Source organism: Acipenser ruthenus, chromosome 8 (assembly GCF_902713425.1).
Source record: "Acipenser ruthenus chromosome 8, fAciRut3.2 maternal haplotype, whole genome shotgun sequence".
NCBI lineage: Eukaryota > Metazoa > Chordata > Actinopteri > Acipenseriformes > Acipenseridae > Acipenser > Acipenser ruthenus.
In genome coordinates this window covers 7,179,244-7,199,253 of record NC_081196.1, presented here as the reverse complement: position 1 = coordinate 7,199,253, position 20,010 = coordinate 7,179,244, and the positions used below count along the sequence as shown (strand labels likewise).

Genomic DNA, 20,010 nt, shown 5'->3' with positions numbered 1-20,010 from the left:
ATGTAAATATTTCCTACTGAATCAATATATAAAATTAGTTATTTGCCCACGCCTTATTTATTTTCCATGCTTCCACTCTACAATGACACGAAGGATCTAAAGTGAATTAAATGAGGGAACGTGGCTTTTAAAACACTAACAAACGAACCTTACTGCAGCACCTCACTGCTTTCCAGTCAGAAAAGTGTGCTGGTATGTGAAATCCAGTCCTCTTGTCAATGATTTAAAAAAATAAATAAATAACAATACTCATGCTGTGGAGTTCAAACTATAAACGAGTTTAGTTCGATCCTAGAAGAAAGCTTATTTGTATCGACTGAAAATAATGCACGGGCCTGTGACGTTAAGGCTCTGAAAAGCCATGCGAATGTTCTGATATTTCACATTTTTGTGAACAAAAGACAGCCAGCACTTCAACAGGAAGGCAGTGAAACAGCCATGAATCCATCTTCACCCGGTGTTACAGCTACTGTATGCATGCGATACGCCTTAAACCACAAACATACTGAACTCAAATCTACAGGGAGCCGAGCAAGGAACCTTGCATCATATTCCAAAATTATTATTATTATTAACAGCACTTATTAATTAGCTTAGTGTAATCAATAAGTGTTCTCGTCAAAAGCTTTACAGCATCAAGAGAGGTCAATCTTCATAAACCAATCATTAACCAATTAGACAAAAGCTTGGCAAATGGCTTCATCAGGAAAAAGCAACAAGGCAAATCATATTTTAACCTTACATTTCTACAAAGGAATGTGTTCCACTTTTTTTATGTTTCGATCCATTAAATACATTTTTCTATGCATGAAACTTTTCTAGACAATTATATAAACCCGCAGTCAACGGTTTTAATAATATAAACCTATTTCATTTTGTTGAGTCATTTTCAATGTGATGTTACAGTACCTCTTTAAAAACAATTATAAGTGAGCTGGAAAGGAGGTTATATGCAAACTGTTGATGGAAATGGAAATGCTGCCTTGAGAAAAACATCAAAACTGTTGAGTTCTATTGACATAAAAAAAACCTAACTTGGCTCCTGGCGATAAGGGCAAACAAGTTTAGGTTTTTGGGTTGATTTTTCTCGTCTGCTATCTTTGTCAGGATCCTAGCCGAGTCATCTTACCAACATGTGGAAACTTGCCTTACAGAAATCACCAATAGTCCAAAAAACGGTTCATTTATGCACAGGATGTGCCCTAATTAAAAGAAAAAAAGATGTACTGCGAAAAAATCCTCCCAACTCCTTTTAAATATACATTTTATTTCTCACAAGAAATGCCTAGATGTTTCTATTCATTCAAAATGTTTCAGAAAGGCCCAGAAGCAGGTTTAAAATGCAGACCATGCACAGCAAGGACTGTTTAAAAGCCTGGTCTGTATCTGGGAGACAGAAGTGAAGGAGGAACCGCAGCACCTCAGAAAAGTACACCTCGTTACTGCAGTAATAAGCATTACTGTAAATGGATTTTGTGGTTTGTCTTTGGCATTTATCTCTCATTAGCTTTATGAACATAATTAGGGGTACCTATTTTATCGTGCTGATAATTTATTCGGTTTATTTTTTTTTTTTTATGTCAATTCTGATTAAGTAAATACTTCTAATACAACAAGATCTTAAAACAGAAAAAATAAATACTGATAAAAAAAAGACGACAAAGAAAACGGTTGTAAGTTATAAATAATACTCCAATACACACATACGACCACAAGGGGGCATATGCAGCATATTTGATGCAGGTGTATTGGGAAAGGCACTGAAGGAACTTTCTTCTGCTGTGAAAATCAGTATCCACCCAGGTAATAAAGCAGAGGTTATACTTCTTACTCTTGTATGTGAACTGTACTGTTAAATCTTCGCATCACACTGAACCTGTCCGCCTCCTTTTTTTGCGTTTACTTTTATGGCACACCAACCAATAGTGAAAAAAAGTGAAAAAGTTACTTTCCTTCTATTTTGAGAATAGTAGGAAAGTAAAATAAAAATAAAAATAAAAAAACGGCGTTGGCAGAACTGTAATTTCCGCAACACACCAGAATGTTATTCACACGCTCGGCCCAGCTTTGAGGAGTTTGGAGGAAGTCCAGAGAAAGGGTTTTCTGAACCACCCCTTGGTATTCAATGGCTGGTTATTCATTTAAAGCTCTTCTAAATATAAAGATGTGTGGTGACAATGCTGTAAACGCAGGAATGTAGTCCAGTTTAACCAGGGGACATATTTATCATTTGATATTTCAACTGGGGGGGCTAGAAAAATACAAATGGATTTCCTGAAGACTGATGGGAATATAAAAAGGGCTCTCAATTGAATGTTTGTGATGAGGAAGTTACATGCAGGGGTCAGAAAAAAACTGTGAAACAGCATCAGGACCCTGTCTGCACTTCTGTGAACCATTCAGCGGTCCATGTGGTAGACGCGGCCTCTGGCTGGCCTGATAAAAGTGCCCTGGAGGGCAGGATTCTGGTTCACCACCTCTCACTTCCCCAAACCATATTGTGGAACCAGTGGTTTCCAAAAAAAAAAAACTTCATAAATGGAGAACGTAAAGTTAATAGAGAGTAATAGTGAGACTGAAGATAACAGCTACATGTACTGTAAGACACAAAAATGTGGCACTGCATAACTATGACAAACCTTTGGGAAGGAATTTGTAAAATGTTGATTACTTCAACATTAAAAAAAATATCAGAACCTTCCTGTCTTGTAGGTCTCTCCCATCCCCACAAAGTTACCAAGCCTTTAATGCTGCAGCTAAGCCTGCTGGGTCAGAACAAGTCTCCTGCATGAGAAGGAGCAGCAGCTTTCCACTTGACTGAGGGAGCGGGAGGTTTTCACAGGCTTGGTCTTGGTTTAAAATGTGCTGCCGATAACCAGCTAGATAACAGGAGAAATGAGATACGAGACAAGAAGCCAGGTGACTTTTCATGGCTTGTGGGGGTTTGAGAAGCGTGGCATGTTGTTATCTGCTTATCTCTGTTAGATTGTATAGATTAACACTATAAAATAATTTTACTAAAATCTGTGTACTGTAGATTCAACCCATCAACATTCAAATCATGGGCTTGCCATTAGTCAGATATCAACGACTTACCATAAACTAACATCGGAAAAAACACTAGGAATGGTGTGCCATCAATGGACGAGCCTCAATGGGCCAAAAAGCCACTTCTGCACAGCTCCCCTGCACACCAAGAAGCCGTGCCACACGTTTGGGTTTCATTTTAACAAGACCTTTCCACTAATGTGTAGCATGCTAGGACTTACTACTTTCACCCCCATACAAATAAACAACCAGAAATACATTTTGAACAAACCCCTGAAATGTGGAACATCCATGTTGAAAGTAAATGAGCTGCCTAGTGCCCTGGAGCCGTTGCCAAGTCACGTTTGTTTGATCTCGTTAACATGATGCAGTGTTCACACCCGTCCCGTACAAGCTGCAATCGAGGATCGTTTCGGAATTATCTGGGTAGTGAGCTTACCGACAAAACAATGCAACGTTTATTAACATAACTGTTGATAAATGGACATTTATGAAAGCAGATTGTTGGCTTAAAGACAAAAAAAGTTACAATAAAATAAAACCTACCATTTTGATCCGTTGGTAACGACTTAATGTTACTGAACAGGCAGTAGGGTTTAAAACGCAACACATTACTTTCCCTAGTTTTCTGCTTTGTTGTACGTATTCCTGCAATATCTTTTTCAACATAAGTCATGATTGCTATTAACATATCCCTGGTTATAAATCCAAATTAAATAGGTTATGAGTCGGGTTTTCAGGTCAAAATGTCTTCTGAACTTACATCACCAGTGGCTTCAATCCAACCTGTTCAATCAGAAACATTTCATTGGTTCCTGACGCCTCTCCCAAAGCACAGCATTTTGATTGGTTCATCTTGCCTACCTGCCTACTTAAAGCAGGAACATGCATTGTGTTTTAAACCTTACAGTCTGTTCAGTAACACTAAGAAACATTTATAGAAGCAGATGTAACAATGTTGGCCATATAAATTGCATCAACTTACAGTTTTCAGTTATTCTTAATGTGAGACCATGCATTTTGCCTTATAACAGTCACTCATTTTCACTCCAATTTATCCTCCCACCACAATATCAATTGACTTCATGTGCAGCAGGTTTCTGAACCCACCAGAGCCTCACTCTCAAATCGAGGACTCTCTGTGGTCTATAGGACTCTCAGGGAGTCAACAGTCAAAATAATGGCTGAAAAACTCCACGGTAAGAATCCTATTTTAAACCCACTTTTTTCTTGTCCACAAAATGTGCAGAACACATGACCTTTTCCATGGACAACCATGTGAGCTACAGTTCTTCAAATAAGAGAACCGCAATAATTTGCGGAATATATACTGGAAAATGTAAAGTGATGCAATACGTGACTATTATTTTTAGCTTAGCAGAATGCTAATGAACTTACCTTGGGGGTAGCCAGGACTGCCCGTTGGGTAAAGATTGGGTGTATAGGTGGGTGCAGTTGTTGGGTAACCAGCGGGATATCCTACAAAATGAAAGAAATATAACAACCTTTAAAACAGCATTTTAAGGAAGGGGAGTGGGAGGGCAGAGCTGAAGTTCTAGAGACTCAACAAGCAGGTCTCTAGAGAACTTTGGAAGAGATAAAACACTGATTACTGTTCAGTAACATAGAGATGTATCTATAGTTAAATACCCTAAATAGAGCATTGCTTACCATAATAAAGATACCCAGCCCCACTAGAAAGCAGACTACTTCCATATGTCCAGAAGACAGGAGCTATGATACATACACAGAAACTTTTAGTTTCATTACAACTTTAGCTTATTTCCATTTTAAACGATATATCTGTTTTAAAAAAATCAGACACAAAGGGGATACACTGACATAATGGTATGAGATGGAGAGGTCCAATATCATGCATCTGTGGTGATCGCAACCTTTTTTGAAGAGATATCACGGAGATAACTGTTTCTGTTTATTTCTCCAAGACCTTTTTTAGTCCTTGAGCTAAACAAGCAGGAACTAGTACAAATAACCACGACATACACACGCACACTTGTCTTACGAATTCATGCCTGAATGAGAGCAAATAAATCAGTATCCATCATTGAAAACAGTTTTAATTTAAGGCTCTTTCCCTCCCCCTACTGCTGCAGTTTTTAAGCTTTCTGAAAGTGAAGCTAAAAATCTCCTTTATTTGCTTGCGAGAAAAAGCTATCACGCACTATGCGCTTCATTTGTTTTCTGTGCTAGCTGCTTTACGAATCCTATTTGTCAATCAGGAGAGTCATGTAGAAGCTGCAGTCGCTTGGGGCACGCTCCACTTCTGCCGTTAACGGATTTCATTTCGCCAGCAAGCAGAAATGTAATCAATACGACATTGTTATGGCAGGGAAACTCAAGGCAGTAAATATTCAGCACTGCATTGAAAATGAATCATCATAATGCAGAGAAGAGCTTTAGAAAACAATTTGGGTTTTTGAGGGCGCAGGGTTAACCAAGATCGGCAGCCATTTATTGTAAAATGTTAGCTGTAGAAATAAAGTGAAAAAGGGTTACAAGCCCTGGACTTTAACCACTGGACCACACTGCCTTCAGGAGAACAATGGGGGGAAAATCTTCTCATCTTCCCCAAGCCTCCAAGTCACAACAGTAAGCACATTTTAACCTCTGCGTGTGTGCGTGTGTGTGTGTGAGTCTGGTTGCAGATCCACCTCACATTTACTACATCAAACTTTCACAAATCAAGACACATTCTGTCTTTGACCCCTGTACAGAATCAGTACTGGAAAGCAACTGGTAACTGCACCACTGGGAACAAAGTGCGCTTTCCACAGGCAACAAAACGTCACACGCTTGGGATGAACGCATACAGTTTTAATGATTGTTTCAAACTTTGTGCCAGACAGCGGGATACATTTCACTCAGGGAATTCTCTGGAAGTGCTGCAAGCCGACTGAACACGCTCACAAGTCGGAACAATAGGAAGTCATTGTGACGAGCGCAATATCACTCTGCAATTATTTTCACAGCCAACGCAGGGCAGTCACTGTGGAAAGCTTACACACACACGAGCAGACTCCTGGAAACGAGGGGGCCGTTGGTAAAGGGGTCTGCTGCGCTCTGTGTGGAGCAGGGAGGCAGATGGTATTCACTGTAGGTAGTCTGTATCAAAACAGGGCACACGTCACTTATTCACCTAGAACTTCCTTCTGTACACACATGAAAAGACTGGAACATTCCTGAAAATAATGCTGTCTTAACAAGCTGAGGAAGGTATCTGTCACTACTAATAACAAAATCATCTGTGTATTCACATGAGGCTATTGCAGCAGGACAGCATGTTGACAGGGAAACTATTCAAGAAAGAAATGGGTATTACGCATGTGCAAAATACAATTACAGCTAAAAAATATATCTATATATGAAATGTAAAATCAATTTTTTTTAAGCCTTTACATAAGATTTTTGAATGTTGGAATTGCTGAATGTTAATTAAAAGGTATGTACTGTATGTAATTGGGTCTCCCTAATTGTGAGATTGTGCAGTAATATCTCCAGTTAATAACAACTACATGTATTTATGTTGCTTATACAAATGTCCACAATGTCTAATTTTCACACAAACCAGTTAATCTGGACTCTTCATCGGAGGGTTGTGGGTTCAATCCCAGGTGGGGGACATTGCCGGTGTATCCTTGAGCAAGATACTTTACCTAGATTGCTCCAGTAAAAACCCAACTTGTATAAATGGGTAATTGTATGTAAAAATGTGTAAAAAATTATGTAATTGTATGTAAAAATAATGTGGTATCTTGTAACAATTGTAAGTCGCCCTGGATAAGGGCATCTAAGAAAATAAATAATAATAATAATAGTGCTCTGTTAGCCTCTAAATTACAAAGCAGACAAAAAATACAGTATTAACCCAAAAAGCATTACCCAATGTTGCACGCACAATACAGAGTCAAAAGGCAACTCAATTATTTAAAAGGGTTAACAATAAATGGGGGGGGTGGGGGGGGGGGGGGAGAGGAGGCAGCACATAAAATATTAAAAAGATAAAATGTCTAAAAGCTGTCTAGATGTCTGACACCACTGGTTTACCATCACCCTGTCAGCTTGTGCAGTACAAAGCTCTTTAAGATAAGATTAAAAAAAAGTGCCATGTTATTATGCTAATTTATTTCCGAGACAAATTAAACATTTAGAATGTTTTTTTTCTTATTCTCCATGGTTTTGAGAATTATTGATTTAATAAGGGAATATGGACTTGCTTAAAGATTTATACATCACTAATGATACATTAAATTACATCAATGTATGAATTTATTATATTATAATAAAATATACTGCAGTATTAAATCTCTAAAGTCACAGTAATTTTCAATCCACTATTTTTTTTTTATATTGAATCTCCGAAGCCACTTCATATTCTTAGGTCTCATCCAACTTTAAAAAATTGACAGCAGAGGCCATTAGCATTCAGAAGCTGAATCTCAGTCTGGCAGTCTGTTGTGTGTTTCACCCACTTCACAGGAATGTAAAGTATCCCCTATCATACCAGCTACAGGAAGCACCTTGCTGGTGACCAAGAACCATGTCAGGTGTTTTAAAAGGTCCTGAAAACCAGACTAACACCACTTCGATACAGTTTTTTTAATTTTTGTAGTAGTGCAGAACTCAGACAGAAGCAGTCCGCCCCTAGTAGGCTGCACAGGAACCCTGATCGTGTGATCAGGTACCATTACAATAAAAATGCCATTTAAACGTGTACCTGTTTTTTCAGCACCACATGTTGAAGGAGAACCTCACGGCAGATTGCTATAAAACGACGTACCTGTTTGTTTAGGCAGATTGCAGAAAAATTCTCACCTAACTGCATGAATATCACAACATTTAATATCATCACAATACCAACCCTCTATTTGCCAAATAGCTGCCAAAAATCCATTATGCATGTAAAAGTAAACAAGTAAACAAGAAAAACCACGAATGGAAATAAAACCACCATTCATAGAGCTGCAGTCTGATCCACTCCAGATGTTACTGTGATCCCTATAGTCAATGCTGTATATAGGTATCAATATTTAAATACTGTTTTTATTTTAGCAAAGCTAGTCTTTTCTGCTTTGGCAAGGCATCCATCCATGCAATTGTGCTGCCATCAGCAGTTCCAAACTCGTTTAGAGGAGAGCATCTCACTACCTGGAAACATATGCAAGCCATTAAGCAGTGCAAAACATTCATTTATTATTTAGACACCCTTGATGCAAGGGTAGAATACGGCATATGGCTTGGTAGGGTGAAGAAGTCGTCACCAGACCTCCTGGCAAAACTGAATAAAGAAAGTGTGATTTTATACTGAAGCAGCAAAATGAAGCCACTAGAACACAGTTGGACTAATCTGATCATTAAAATAGTTCTGGTGGAAAGATTAGCTTCCCAGCTGTGTTTATGATTAACAAATTTAACTCCGGCAGAACAAACATGCTCTCCTTTGCTACATTAAAACCAGAATAAAGGCAGATTTATATTATTATGTACACTTACCCTAGTGGTCTGCTCACAGTGGGCCGTATTCACAAAGCCATAAAAAATGGCATTCCAATCCCTCAGTACAACCTTCGCATTTCTTTTGTTCTTTGTATTTTTATGAATTCATAATAACGATGAAATACATTAAACATTTCTAGACTGTTAAAATAATTCAAACACCAGTTTAGAACGGCTTCATGACTTCGGATAAATGAATCCTGTTTTAAAAAACCATTATATACAGCTGTAACAATTACTATATTCACACAATTATTGTTTTCAGATTCCGCTTTTACTATTAGAAAGCTCCCCTAAATCCCTTGTTGTCGTTTTCCGCTGGAGCGGATGCTCTCCTCGATGTAAATAAACCACTCTTGCTCTGCACCCGTCTGTGTAGCCATGGCAGTGCAATCGCCTCGAGCTGCACGCAGGCTGCCCGGGCACGCCCCCTAGCCAATCAGGACCTGCCGATCAGCTCAGCACTGGGCAAGCCATCCTGCTCAATTGGTTGCCTAGCAACGCGCCTCCTGTTACGCGTCCCAGCTGCTTTTACAAAGGCACACGTCCCTGTCACAGTGCTGTATACACTTGCATTAGTGTCGGGTAATTTACACAGTAGCAAAATGCATAGGTCTACGATTAATTTTTTCCCCCAATTATAAAGCACAACTCGCTTTCCTGTAGCAATTTTGCATTGCTGAAGAGCTTGATCATTGGAGGATAAACGGTTAGGGTGGATATGTGACAGGCGGATACACGACGGATTACTGCATTTAATTTGCTTAGTAAGAAAATACAACTCTGTTGCAGAGATCAGAGCTAAATGAGAGTACACCGATACTGCAGCTCCTGAGGACAGACAGCTGTAGCCCTGAAGGCAACAACACAGGGAACCACTACGCTTCCCCCACTACTCTGAAACACTCTGAGCAGGAGACCGACCCACACACACACACACACTCCCCCTTAGTAAGCATTTAAGACAGGGGATAACAGTTTCTGGTTTAAACTCAATCCTCATTCATTACAGTAACAAGCATGGTCAGTGTTTCAACAGATGGTGCTTCTGTACTTCTGACATTCTCTTACAGTAAATAACGAACGCAAGTTAGCAGAAGATGCCCCGTATTTTAAGAGCATCTTTGTCAACAGTCATGATCAAACTGAGACTATGCCAACACAATTAAATCTTTTTTTTTATTTTATTTTATTATACAAGTATCTTATTGTCATTGAAAAAACATCTCTGCCACTGACTGTACACCAGCTTTCATGCACGAGACAACACTTAAGGCAGCTACACACCAGACACTATGCAATTTTTCATCGGGCGACAAGCTATTTTCGCAGCAACATGACCACACACCTGAAGCGACACAGACATGATCCGGCAGTTTTCAAATCGGTCGCATCTATAAAACTATTACAAATTGTTTTTGACAAAACTATGACCAAGACTGGTTCGTATTCGTCAACATGATGTGGAAATTATGAGCGTCTTCTCCGACGGTATTTCAACACATGGCAATAGCTCATAGATACCAGGCTTATCCAGTTCGTAACGGACTCCCATATATTATCGTTCATCACGGTTTCTTTATAATTGTGATGATCTTTGTCAAAACACTGGGTATTTTTCCACAGCTAGTATCATTTTTTTTCATATGTCATTTTGGATCCTGATGTACCCTTGCTGGAGCAGGTCCATTGAAGCTGTTCTGATTGCTCAATGCCCTAGCAGTCGCACAAAAGTAAAATAAATAAATAAATAGGATTCAATCCTATTTATTTCGCGTCGTTCCAGTGTCGCCCCTGCGTCGCTTGTGGTGTGAAAGATACTTCAAGAGTATAGGTTCTATTCATTTTGTCGCATCGTTGCGCAGTTCTGCTTGTCTGGTGTGTAGGGGGCTTTACTGGAATTCCTATGAAAACAGTGCTTCGATTGAGACTTCATGATGTGTAACATCTTCCAACTAAAAAAAAAAAAAAAAACCCTGCTTAGTTCTTCAGGATGATACATTTCTTTCTAGGATTTTCTTTATTATTATTTTTTTTTTTATAAAGAGCTAACCATAGCAAATTGGAAGGGAGGGTGCTTCTAAAGATGGTAGGCTGTGTCCACAAAAATAAAGCATACTTCAAAACACATGCTTTTTAAAAATTAGTCATGCAGAAATCAAACCTTCCTATGGCAATCCAACATGAACGTTTTGTACTCCACAGCAACCTGATGTTTTGTGTCAGAGTACAACTATCTATTCCTCCGCTCACCTCCCTCCTCTCAATTATATTCAGCGGGGGTGACCTTTCATTACGGTACTCAATGTGAAATATACTGGATAATAAAACTCATCTTGCTAAAATAAAATCTATTTTAAAAAATGAACACTAAATGAAGGTCAGGGACAGATTCAACATTAATGCAACATCAGTCTCTCCTGCTTGGGTTTCAGATTCACTGGTAAGGAGCACAACCTTATTGGTGACAGTACCTGCTCAGAAATGAGAAGTGTGGAAGAAGTGCTCATAATGTCTTCTCGTCTGGGTTGTACATTTCAAATTCTTAAGGTAAATCTCATGCCAAGCATACAAACACTGAGAAAGCTTGCAGAAGAGCTTTCTATTTTATGGTCTGTGTAAAACTAGTTAAATCTCTGGTTGGATACACTTTTGCTTTTTATTTCATTGGTTGTAGTTTTCTTTTTAAATATTAAAACAGAATATTTCAAACCATGCTACACCCTACAGTGCTACACCTATGTGTTCTGTCTAGAATATGTTCACTCGTGCATACTCATTTTTAGCATGTAGTCTTGTTAGGCAAGGTCGATAACTTGGATCAAGGAATAGCAGCATGTGTATGTTTATTTCTACGGGCTGGAGTTCTGCTTTGCAAAGGGTTTGGCACTGTGGTCTGCTGCTCTTTTAATAATCCACAATAGGAACTCAGTTTGAGAGTAATCACTCAGGAAATCATTTTTCACCTGATTCAACAGACAAACAAGCGAGTCACTTCATGCAGACGTTTTAGAAAAGGTCTTTAAAACGGTTAACAGAGAGGCAGTGTGGTCTAACAGTCAGAGTAAAGGGATGTTTCCCAGCTCTGGTTTACAGTTAACTTGGGTAGATCACAACCAGGTACAGACAGGACCCACAGAGAGAGGAAGACAGGTATTTTATATTTGACTTTCTCCTTTTGATGATTGCTGTAATTAATAACCTTATTCAGCCACTTAGTAGCACTATGTACTAGGAATTTTTTTTTTTTTTTTTTTTTTACATAAAAGGAAAATTAAATAAAGCAATCCGAGCCATAATATTCATATTCAGATGTTTTGTACATTCTGATACTTGATGAATTATAAATTGATGCCACTTTTAACATCTGTGTCCACAAAGGCGTGCCCATTGTTTTGTGTTCTGGGTTATCAACTAATATGCAAGGAAGACAGTTAATTCTGAAGACAGCTTTTTCAGCTATTCATGATGAGAGCTAAAATGTTCTTTTCTTGATTTCAGAAAGTGAAGAGCTCTTCAGCTCAGCCCACCTACCGGGCTGAACACTGTTAGAGCTTTTAATAAAACGAACGATCATCTCGAACCTGCCATTACATCTACAGGAAAATGTTACAGCGAGTCCTTACTTCTAGTCCCTCATCAGCAGAGACGCGCACTGGTGGGATCCAACAGTTGCAGCTTTTCTGTATTAAGATTTGATGCTGCTGCTTGCTAAGCAATGAAAATCACATGACTGAATAAACAAACCCCTCACAAAACAATAGGCGCCCTAATTAAGAGCTCCTCGCGACGCTTTCTGCAAAAGGAAAAGCACCTCAGGCAAACTCATCAGTGTTCAAGCATAGCCTCTACATTACAAGGTCAGAAAAAAATAAAATAAAAAAATGTGCTCACTGTTGGCAAAAGATCCCCTTAATTCAAATTCTTCTGACACGGTGCAAAATAAAACATATTCTAGGTTATTGGATCCTAATCTGATGTATTGTTTATTTTGAGGTTGCAAATTCACAGCAGTTTAGCTCTATTACTTGCTTTAAAAATAATCCCAAAATACTTCTTTAAAATGACATGTAGGCACACCAACACAAGCAGTCTTTTTTTTAATTTAGTCATTGCCAATTAGTTTTTTTATTATTTTCTCCCCAATTTGAAATGCACAATTATTTTTTGGCTCAGCTCACCGCTACCACCCCTGCGCTGACTCAGGAGGGGCGAAGATGAACACACGCTGTCCTCCGAAGCGTGTGCCGTCAGCCGCCCGCTTCTTTACACTCTGCAGACTCACCGTGCAGCTGCCTCAGAGCTACAGCGTCAGAGGACAACGCAGCTCTGGGCAACTTACAGGCAAGCCCGCAGGCACCCGGCCAGACTACAGGGGTCGCTGGTGCGCGGTGAGCTGAGGGCACCCTTGCCGACCTAACCCTCCCTCCCCCCGGGCGACGCTCAGCCAATTGAGCGCTGCCCCCTGGGAGCTCCCGTCCACGGTCGGCTGTGGAATAGCCTGGATTCGAACTCGCGACATCCACGCTATAGAGCGCATCCTGCACTCTAGCGAGTGCTTTTACTGGATACGCCACTCAGGAGCTCAACACAAGCAGTCCTGATTCAAGATTTTTCTTTTGTTTTTCGTGAACTGCACTGTAAAGGACGTAGCTCGGTGTTACAGCAGCTTCACTTCAAGAGAACAAAGGAGAAGCGGAGCGACGCTCCATTAAGGAGCCGGCTTGTAATTTCACTCAACGTAAAAACTACTAATATGACAGACAGGGTGCCTCTGAAATGTGCTGGAAATCCTGCTGGGCAAAAAAAACACGCTCACCAGTTATCCCCAAGTTAGAGACTGTTGCCAACCTCAAATCCCTTATCTGAGCTGTGATACAATGCCATCTGTGTATCTTTAGTGCGGTGCACCGTCTCGCAGGGATTAGATAGAATTTTTTTTTTTTTTTTTGCATAGAGACAGTATAAGCTGAAGATCATCATCTTCCTCACTGCCTTATTCTTTTTGAAGCCCCTGCCCCATTCCCCCCTTTAATGTTATACCCCTTTTATCTTCTTCTGCATCTACATGCCCATTGTGTTGACAATAAAGAACGATGGACTAGAATCGTCAGCAGAGATAAATGAGAGTGCCTCTGTGGGCAGATCAAAGGTGAAAGGTTAGGGTCATGTTTCAGGGGCAGGCTTACCTGGTGTAAATCACCAAGGCAGTCCCCCGTGACCAGCCTCTTGAGGAAAGAGATCACGGAAACAAATGTTTACAAAGCAGGAAACCCGCAGTGAAGATGTTCGCATTGGGCTTCCATCAACCACCTCACACATTTGCTTTCCAAATCGAGTTTTACATGAAATCTCAGCAATATTCAGGACTTTGTTTCTCGTTTTAGCTAGTAAACAATACTGTACATGTATAGCTAAATGCTTTCAAATAAATTCAAAACGGTGTATATAAAATAAAATACAAACATGCCGTCTCCAGCAACCCTTGGTTGTTGTAGGTGTGCCAAAAGGTCTTCAGAGTTTTTTTTTTTTTTTTTTTTGTCAAATCAAATTCAATTTCAAAAGATCACCCAAATAAAAGGGAATTCATTCATTCACATCATATGGTCCCCTTCCATACATGTGATCAATAATGCACTATATTATTAATCGACTATAGACTGTTTTAGGAAGCCTAGCTTGGAGCCCCATTAGAACAGACTGGGCTGACAATGCATGCTTCAGTAAGTCCCACTGTGTGAGACTGCTGTAAATCTGCAGGGATGGCAGCTTAAGCTGTTCCTACATGCTGAGTCACAAAGAACATTTCAATACATCCTGTTCAATATGCCAGAATCAAATGATCAAGATGTTCAAAGCCCTTTCCCACATATGCACACACCACAGTGCCATTGAAATAATTAAATAGCTGCCCGACATGCATTATACATACTGAAAAAGTACAATTAAAACTAAAACACAGAGACTCACATGTGTTAGTTTCATACCTTAGTAAATCAAATTGACATTTTGTAGTAGTTTATACCAGCGGTCATTTAGACTCTAATGACCCTCCTGCCTCAAACATTCGGCTTTCAGGTTATAATGTCAACAATTTAGATTATTATTTGCTAAAACTATAGTCTAGCAGAGCCTGATCATTTACATTGACCCATAAAGAAAGCGGGTGCACAAAAAGCCACATTAAACCTTCACCAACAAGTTTCACACGACTCCCACACGCGTTTCTTCAACATATACGCTTCCCACAGAACACTCATTAGTGACACTGTTCTTTATATAACTGGAAGAATTATCAAGCCCTGGATACAACTACACTGAAGGAGGCAGACTAACAGTTGTCAGTTTTTATTTCTAGCTTGTACCACTTGCTAAAAAACACAATGAGAGAGAGAGAGAGAGAGAGCGAGAGAGCGAGAGAGAGAGGAGAATCCAGAACTATTGCGGACACTGTGTTGGTTGGTGCCAGCTATGATGGTTGTGACTTCACACCAAAACACCAAAAGGTATACAACCTACTGTACCAAGACACACCCTAGAAAACTAAATGACCATGCTAAAAGATATATTTGCTATCTATTTAAAATTTGGATTTTTAAAAAAAATGGTGCAACAGAAGTTTAAAATTGTAGGAGAACATGTATGAAAGTCTTCTATTTAACTCATAGGAGACCATCTGCTTTTTAAAATGATATCTGCAAGAAATCTTTCTTTACGGTACCCGAATTGATTATCATCACATTTATCATCATCTCTAACACAGCAATGTAGGGTATTTATTATTAAGTAGGCCCAAATTGTCAAGTAGACAAACCTTTGTGGCTAGTGGCTTTCATCCACGTAGCATTTTCTTAGAAGTTTTACCTTAGAAGTCACATTTTATCATTCCTTCTCTCCAGAATATGAACAAAATTTAAAAAAAAAAAAAAAATATATATATATATATATATATATATATATATATATATATATATATATATATATATATATAGAATTGCCTCAGGCAGGTTTAAATTAATTCACTTGCATCCACTGTGATTCATCAATATCTAGCACCATAGTAACAGTCTCTCAGCTGGTATGCTAATTATTAAGGGAGCCTCCAGGAACGAGTCAATTAGAGTGGCAGAAATCATTTTCTTCCTTTACATGTGTTTCTTTCTTTTTAGATATATTCTCAGCACTTTATCTGAGATCTCAATATAACTATTGAGAATATAGGAAGTGGGTTGTTGAATTCAGCCATTACCTTACTTCCTAGTCCTCACAAAGGGAAACATGGGGGGGCAACAAGAGATTGCTAAGCATGAAGGTAAACACTGTGTGGTCCCTGCATTAGTATGCGTTTGTTAAGAACAAAAACAAAGACGACAAATATCTCTTGTTTAAACCCAAGCTATTACAGCACAGCTCAGGGCATACAGTACAGTTAATTTAAGACAAACCCCAGGCAGTTGAGAATTAAAAATTGAAGTTAAAATTAAAAAAGAAACAGGCATTTTGAAAAAGTTTGAATATGTAAAAATAAATATTCTAAATGTGAACAAAAAATATATACTGAGGATATTTGATTTATTTTTAACTTATTGCAATTAGCTATTCATAACATATATTTCATATGCTAATCCAGTATATTTCATTATGACCACATACAAAAAACAAAATGCAGCTTTTAACTGCTGAAGTTCCAGCGATATTTACATACAATTTAAAAAGATCAATGACCTTAGTTCTCTTTCTGTGATAATTCAAACAGATCAATGTTGCACTTCTCTAGATCACTGCAGGGAGGGTATTACACTACAGCTGGGTTTCACAGATTTACACCACAGTTTGGTTTCAGATATTTAAGGCTGCTACCCACCAGACACGATCCGACAAGCGAAACTGTGCAGCGATGCGACAAAATGAATAGAACATATACTTTCACACCACAGACCGGCGACGTGAAATAAATAAAATCCTACTTTTTTGCGGTTTGTCGCGCAACAACTAGGGAATTGACCAATCAGAGAACAGCATATATGTTCAAATACCGTCAGAGAAGGCACTCAATCACATCATGTTGATGAATATATACCAGTCTTGATCATAGTTTTGTCAATAGCAATTTGAGCAGTTTTATAGATCTGGCAGTTTTCAAATCTGTTGCATCGCCTCTGTGTCACTTCCGGTGTGTATGGTCATGTCGCTGCGAAAGTATCTTGTCGCCCAATGAAAAAAATCGCATTGGCTACCTTTATACCACAGCTGGGTTTTAGAGATTTTTAGCATCAAAATAGCAGAGACAAAAAAAAAAAAAGGACTGAAAACAAAGAAAATGAGAAACCGCTTTTCAGCCTCTAACATTATAAATCTAAACCACCATTCTGACCAATTCAGCCGTCAGGATTTCTCTGTACATACAAGACCATAGATTATGTTTTTCTTATATATAGAAAACAACTACTACTGTACCTTAAACAAGCTGGTGTATATATTTAAACCAACAAGGCAACATGTATTTTATTTATTTAAAATTATCTTGCTTCTTATTGCCAATTTGTATTTTCCATCCCCAGAATTCCTTGTGGCACAGAAGCTGCCATCCTTATTTTCAGGAAATTCACTGACAGCCAACTTTCCTCACATGCTATGCGAGACATAGAATGCTAAGAATCAATCCCAACTGACAGAAAACTCAAATTGAAGAGGACTTGTATTTCTTAAATAAGAAGGTTAAATAGCCACATGTTTAGACAGTTTAACTGGAGAAAAAGAAATGCAATGAAACGCTTCATCCTCTGTTCTCTTCACTCACCAGACCCCCAAGACAATACATTAATTTCCCGACAAGTGTTTTAAATTGCCACTTACCAACTGACTATCATTAGCAGTCCCTGTAGCAAGCAATAGCAAACCACCTAAAAAACTCAGTTCTTCCAACCTACACTATAACACCTAAAAACATGCACTGCGATCTGCCAGGACAGAAACATGCACAACAATGATGCAAAGTCATTTTGAGCAAAATTAGTACAAATTGTCTACAGTCAACCCAAGCTTGTGGTAAAGAATCCACCGCAGCAGGAGAATTGGTTGAGCAGATGTGTAAAAATGTACAGTAGGAGTGGCACACACACATTGGTAGACACAGAGTTCTGCAATTACCTCCAGATTGAGATTCAATAAATGTCTGAACCACATTACAATTGGATAAGCTGTTCTCTAGATAACTCTACAGTGAGGTACAGTATTTCTACAGACTTACGGTACACCTTCACTACCTAATATGTCACTGCAAAACCACAACTAAGGAAAAAACAGCAAACTACTGGGAACTCCAGAGTTAACCTACTTAGAAAAGCAACGTCTTGGGGGGGAAAAAACAAAAAAAACACTGGAACATAATTAAAAAATAATAACGTGGGAACACAATGTCCCGCAACTAAACAGAAGCAATAGCTCATCACCAGAGATTTCCTTGACTTATTTTTTTATTGCAGTTTAATTATATTTATGCCCATCTGTTTTCAGACAGAACTCAATTAAAAAAACCTAATTATTTGTTGAGCCACAATACTCATGTTCTTGAAAGTGCTCTACAGTTCTGTTCACACAACAAACAGATGCATTTGAGGTTTCAAACCATTTCTATGCACCGTACTGTGCACAAAATAACAGTTCAAAATGTGTCCATCCCTCCCCCATCTACAAAAATAAATACAAGTGGGTGGAATTGGCACTTTGCTCTCCACAAATGCTGGTTTCGTGCACCATTCTTTTCTTATTTTAAATTCTGCAGAGGTTTCAGCATCCATGGGTTTACATAGTTATTTCTGAAATATAAAACACACTCCTTCTGACTGGTTTGTCCCTTTCCATATTAAAACATATGCATGCACCTGCACCTGTTGCTGTAGTGGGCATTTAAACTGGTCTTTTATGACGTGCATCCTCCTCTACTGCAAGAGGCACAGTACTAGGTATGCATTATTATATTGTATTCCACAGAGCAGAAGGTACCCAGGAATAACCTTGTATAAAGCAGTGCAAAAGTATTTTTATGGTTCACTTCAACACAGGAGACTCGCAGCGGGGTGCTGTACATAATTACTACCCCACAAATAGCTACTTAATCATATATAAAAAAAGATAAAATATTTGTTGTTTCTCATCTAACATGTTGCAATCTAAATACAGCCATTTTTTCATTACATTAAAAGAAAATGCTTTTTTTTAATTTTTTTTTTTTTTTTTTTACACACTGCAACTACAAAAGGCGACTTGGCAGTACTGTGGGTACCCAAAGCAGAGCCGCATTTTACCTAGACCCAGTGACCGAATTAAAATGATTTCAGGATTCAGATCAAATTTAAGGCCAATATCTCCCACTGCGTGGGTGAAAGGGAAGAGAAAGTGCTGCAGCGTCCTCAAATCTCAAGCAGACAGAGTCGAGTGACTGGTCGCTGTGCTGAACAGTTTGCAGACTGTCACAGAGGTGAAGCCCCGGAGGACGCGAAAACGGCTCCGGCAGCACAGTCTGAAAATAGCTAATGAGGTGCAAAAAGCAGCGGGGAGAGCGAGTGTGGAGAGCAGCAACACAACGGGACAGAACAAAGCAGGTCTCAGCATCCAACACTGGAGGAGGAAAGAAGCGTCTGACTCCCTCTGCACATCTCCTGTGGTAAAACTCACAAGTGCTTTAGCAAGGACTGACAGCATGAAAACAACAAAACAGGAAAAAAAAAAATCAGTCCTATGCTGTAATTGAGCAGTACACACCAAGAAATACAGGGTATCTGCTCTTTTTAGTGGCATAACATTCAGTGCTGAAAGGGTTAATAATAAAGCTTGTTATTATCCATACAGCTCAGTACAGATCAAAATATATATTTTTAAAACAGAGAGAAAAAGAACACATAAGGAAAATCACCACCACAAAGGAAGTCTTTGAGATGTAATTTATTTGAGCAGCAGTAACTCACTGATGCAATATTCTCTTCCTGCTTGTGCTCGAGCACGGTCTCCTGAGCCAGGGGCTCTGCCATCTCATAAATCATCCTGGCCACAGAGAAATTAACATTCCAGGCCAGCCCCAGTCATCCTCCTCTGCCTGGTGAAATGAGGCTAATCAGCAGACAGCAGAGGTGGGGGAGAGAGAGAGCAAGCAAGCGAAAGTGCACAGCGGGAGTGACAGAGAGGGGAAAGTAAGAGCAAGATAGAGAAGGGAGAGGAATAACAGAGGAGCAAGAAAGGAGAAGGAAAAAGAACAGGGGAGAGGGAGAAGGTGAAAAATGGAGAGCGAGAGCCCCAGCCTGCTCCTTATTATGGTCACCTAACAAGTGTAAAAGCATCGGCATCACAGGCCATTTTAACTACTGTAGCTGCTAGAGACACATTTTCAATGCTGCAAAGTGATAACCCCAATCCGAACCCTTCATTAAGTATTATTATTGGGAATATGGG

General features: G+C 39.1%; 1 protein-coding gene across 13 annotated transcripts in view; it reads right to left on the bottom strand.

Annotated features, from left to right (window-relative positions):
• Positions 1–20,010, bottom strand: part of LOC117406782 (protein FAM168A-like) — a 62,208-nt gene that overhangs the window by 12,072 nt on the left and 30,126 nt on the right. For 7 of the 13 annotated variants that reach the window (XM_059028324.1, XM_059028326.1, XM_059028329.1 and 4 more), the window contains one exon: positions 4,447–4,527. In XM_059028324.1, the coding sequence (XP_058884307.1) occupies positions 4,447–4,527 (81 nt within the window). Of the gene's footprint in view, positions 1–4,446; positions 4,528–4,719; positions 4,783–20,010 lie in introns of all 13 variants that reach the window. The other 6 variants (XM_059028322.1, XM_059028327.1, XM_059028323.1 and 3 more) reach the window with 1 other exon arrangement.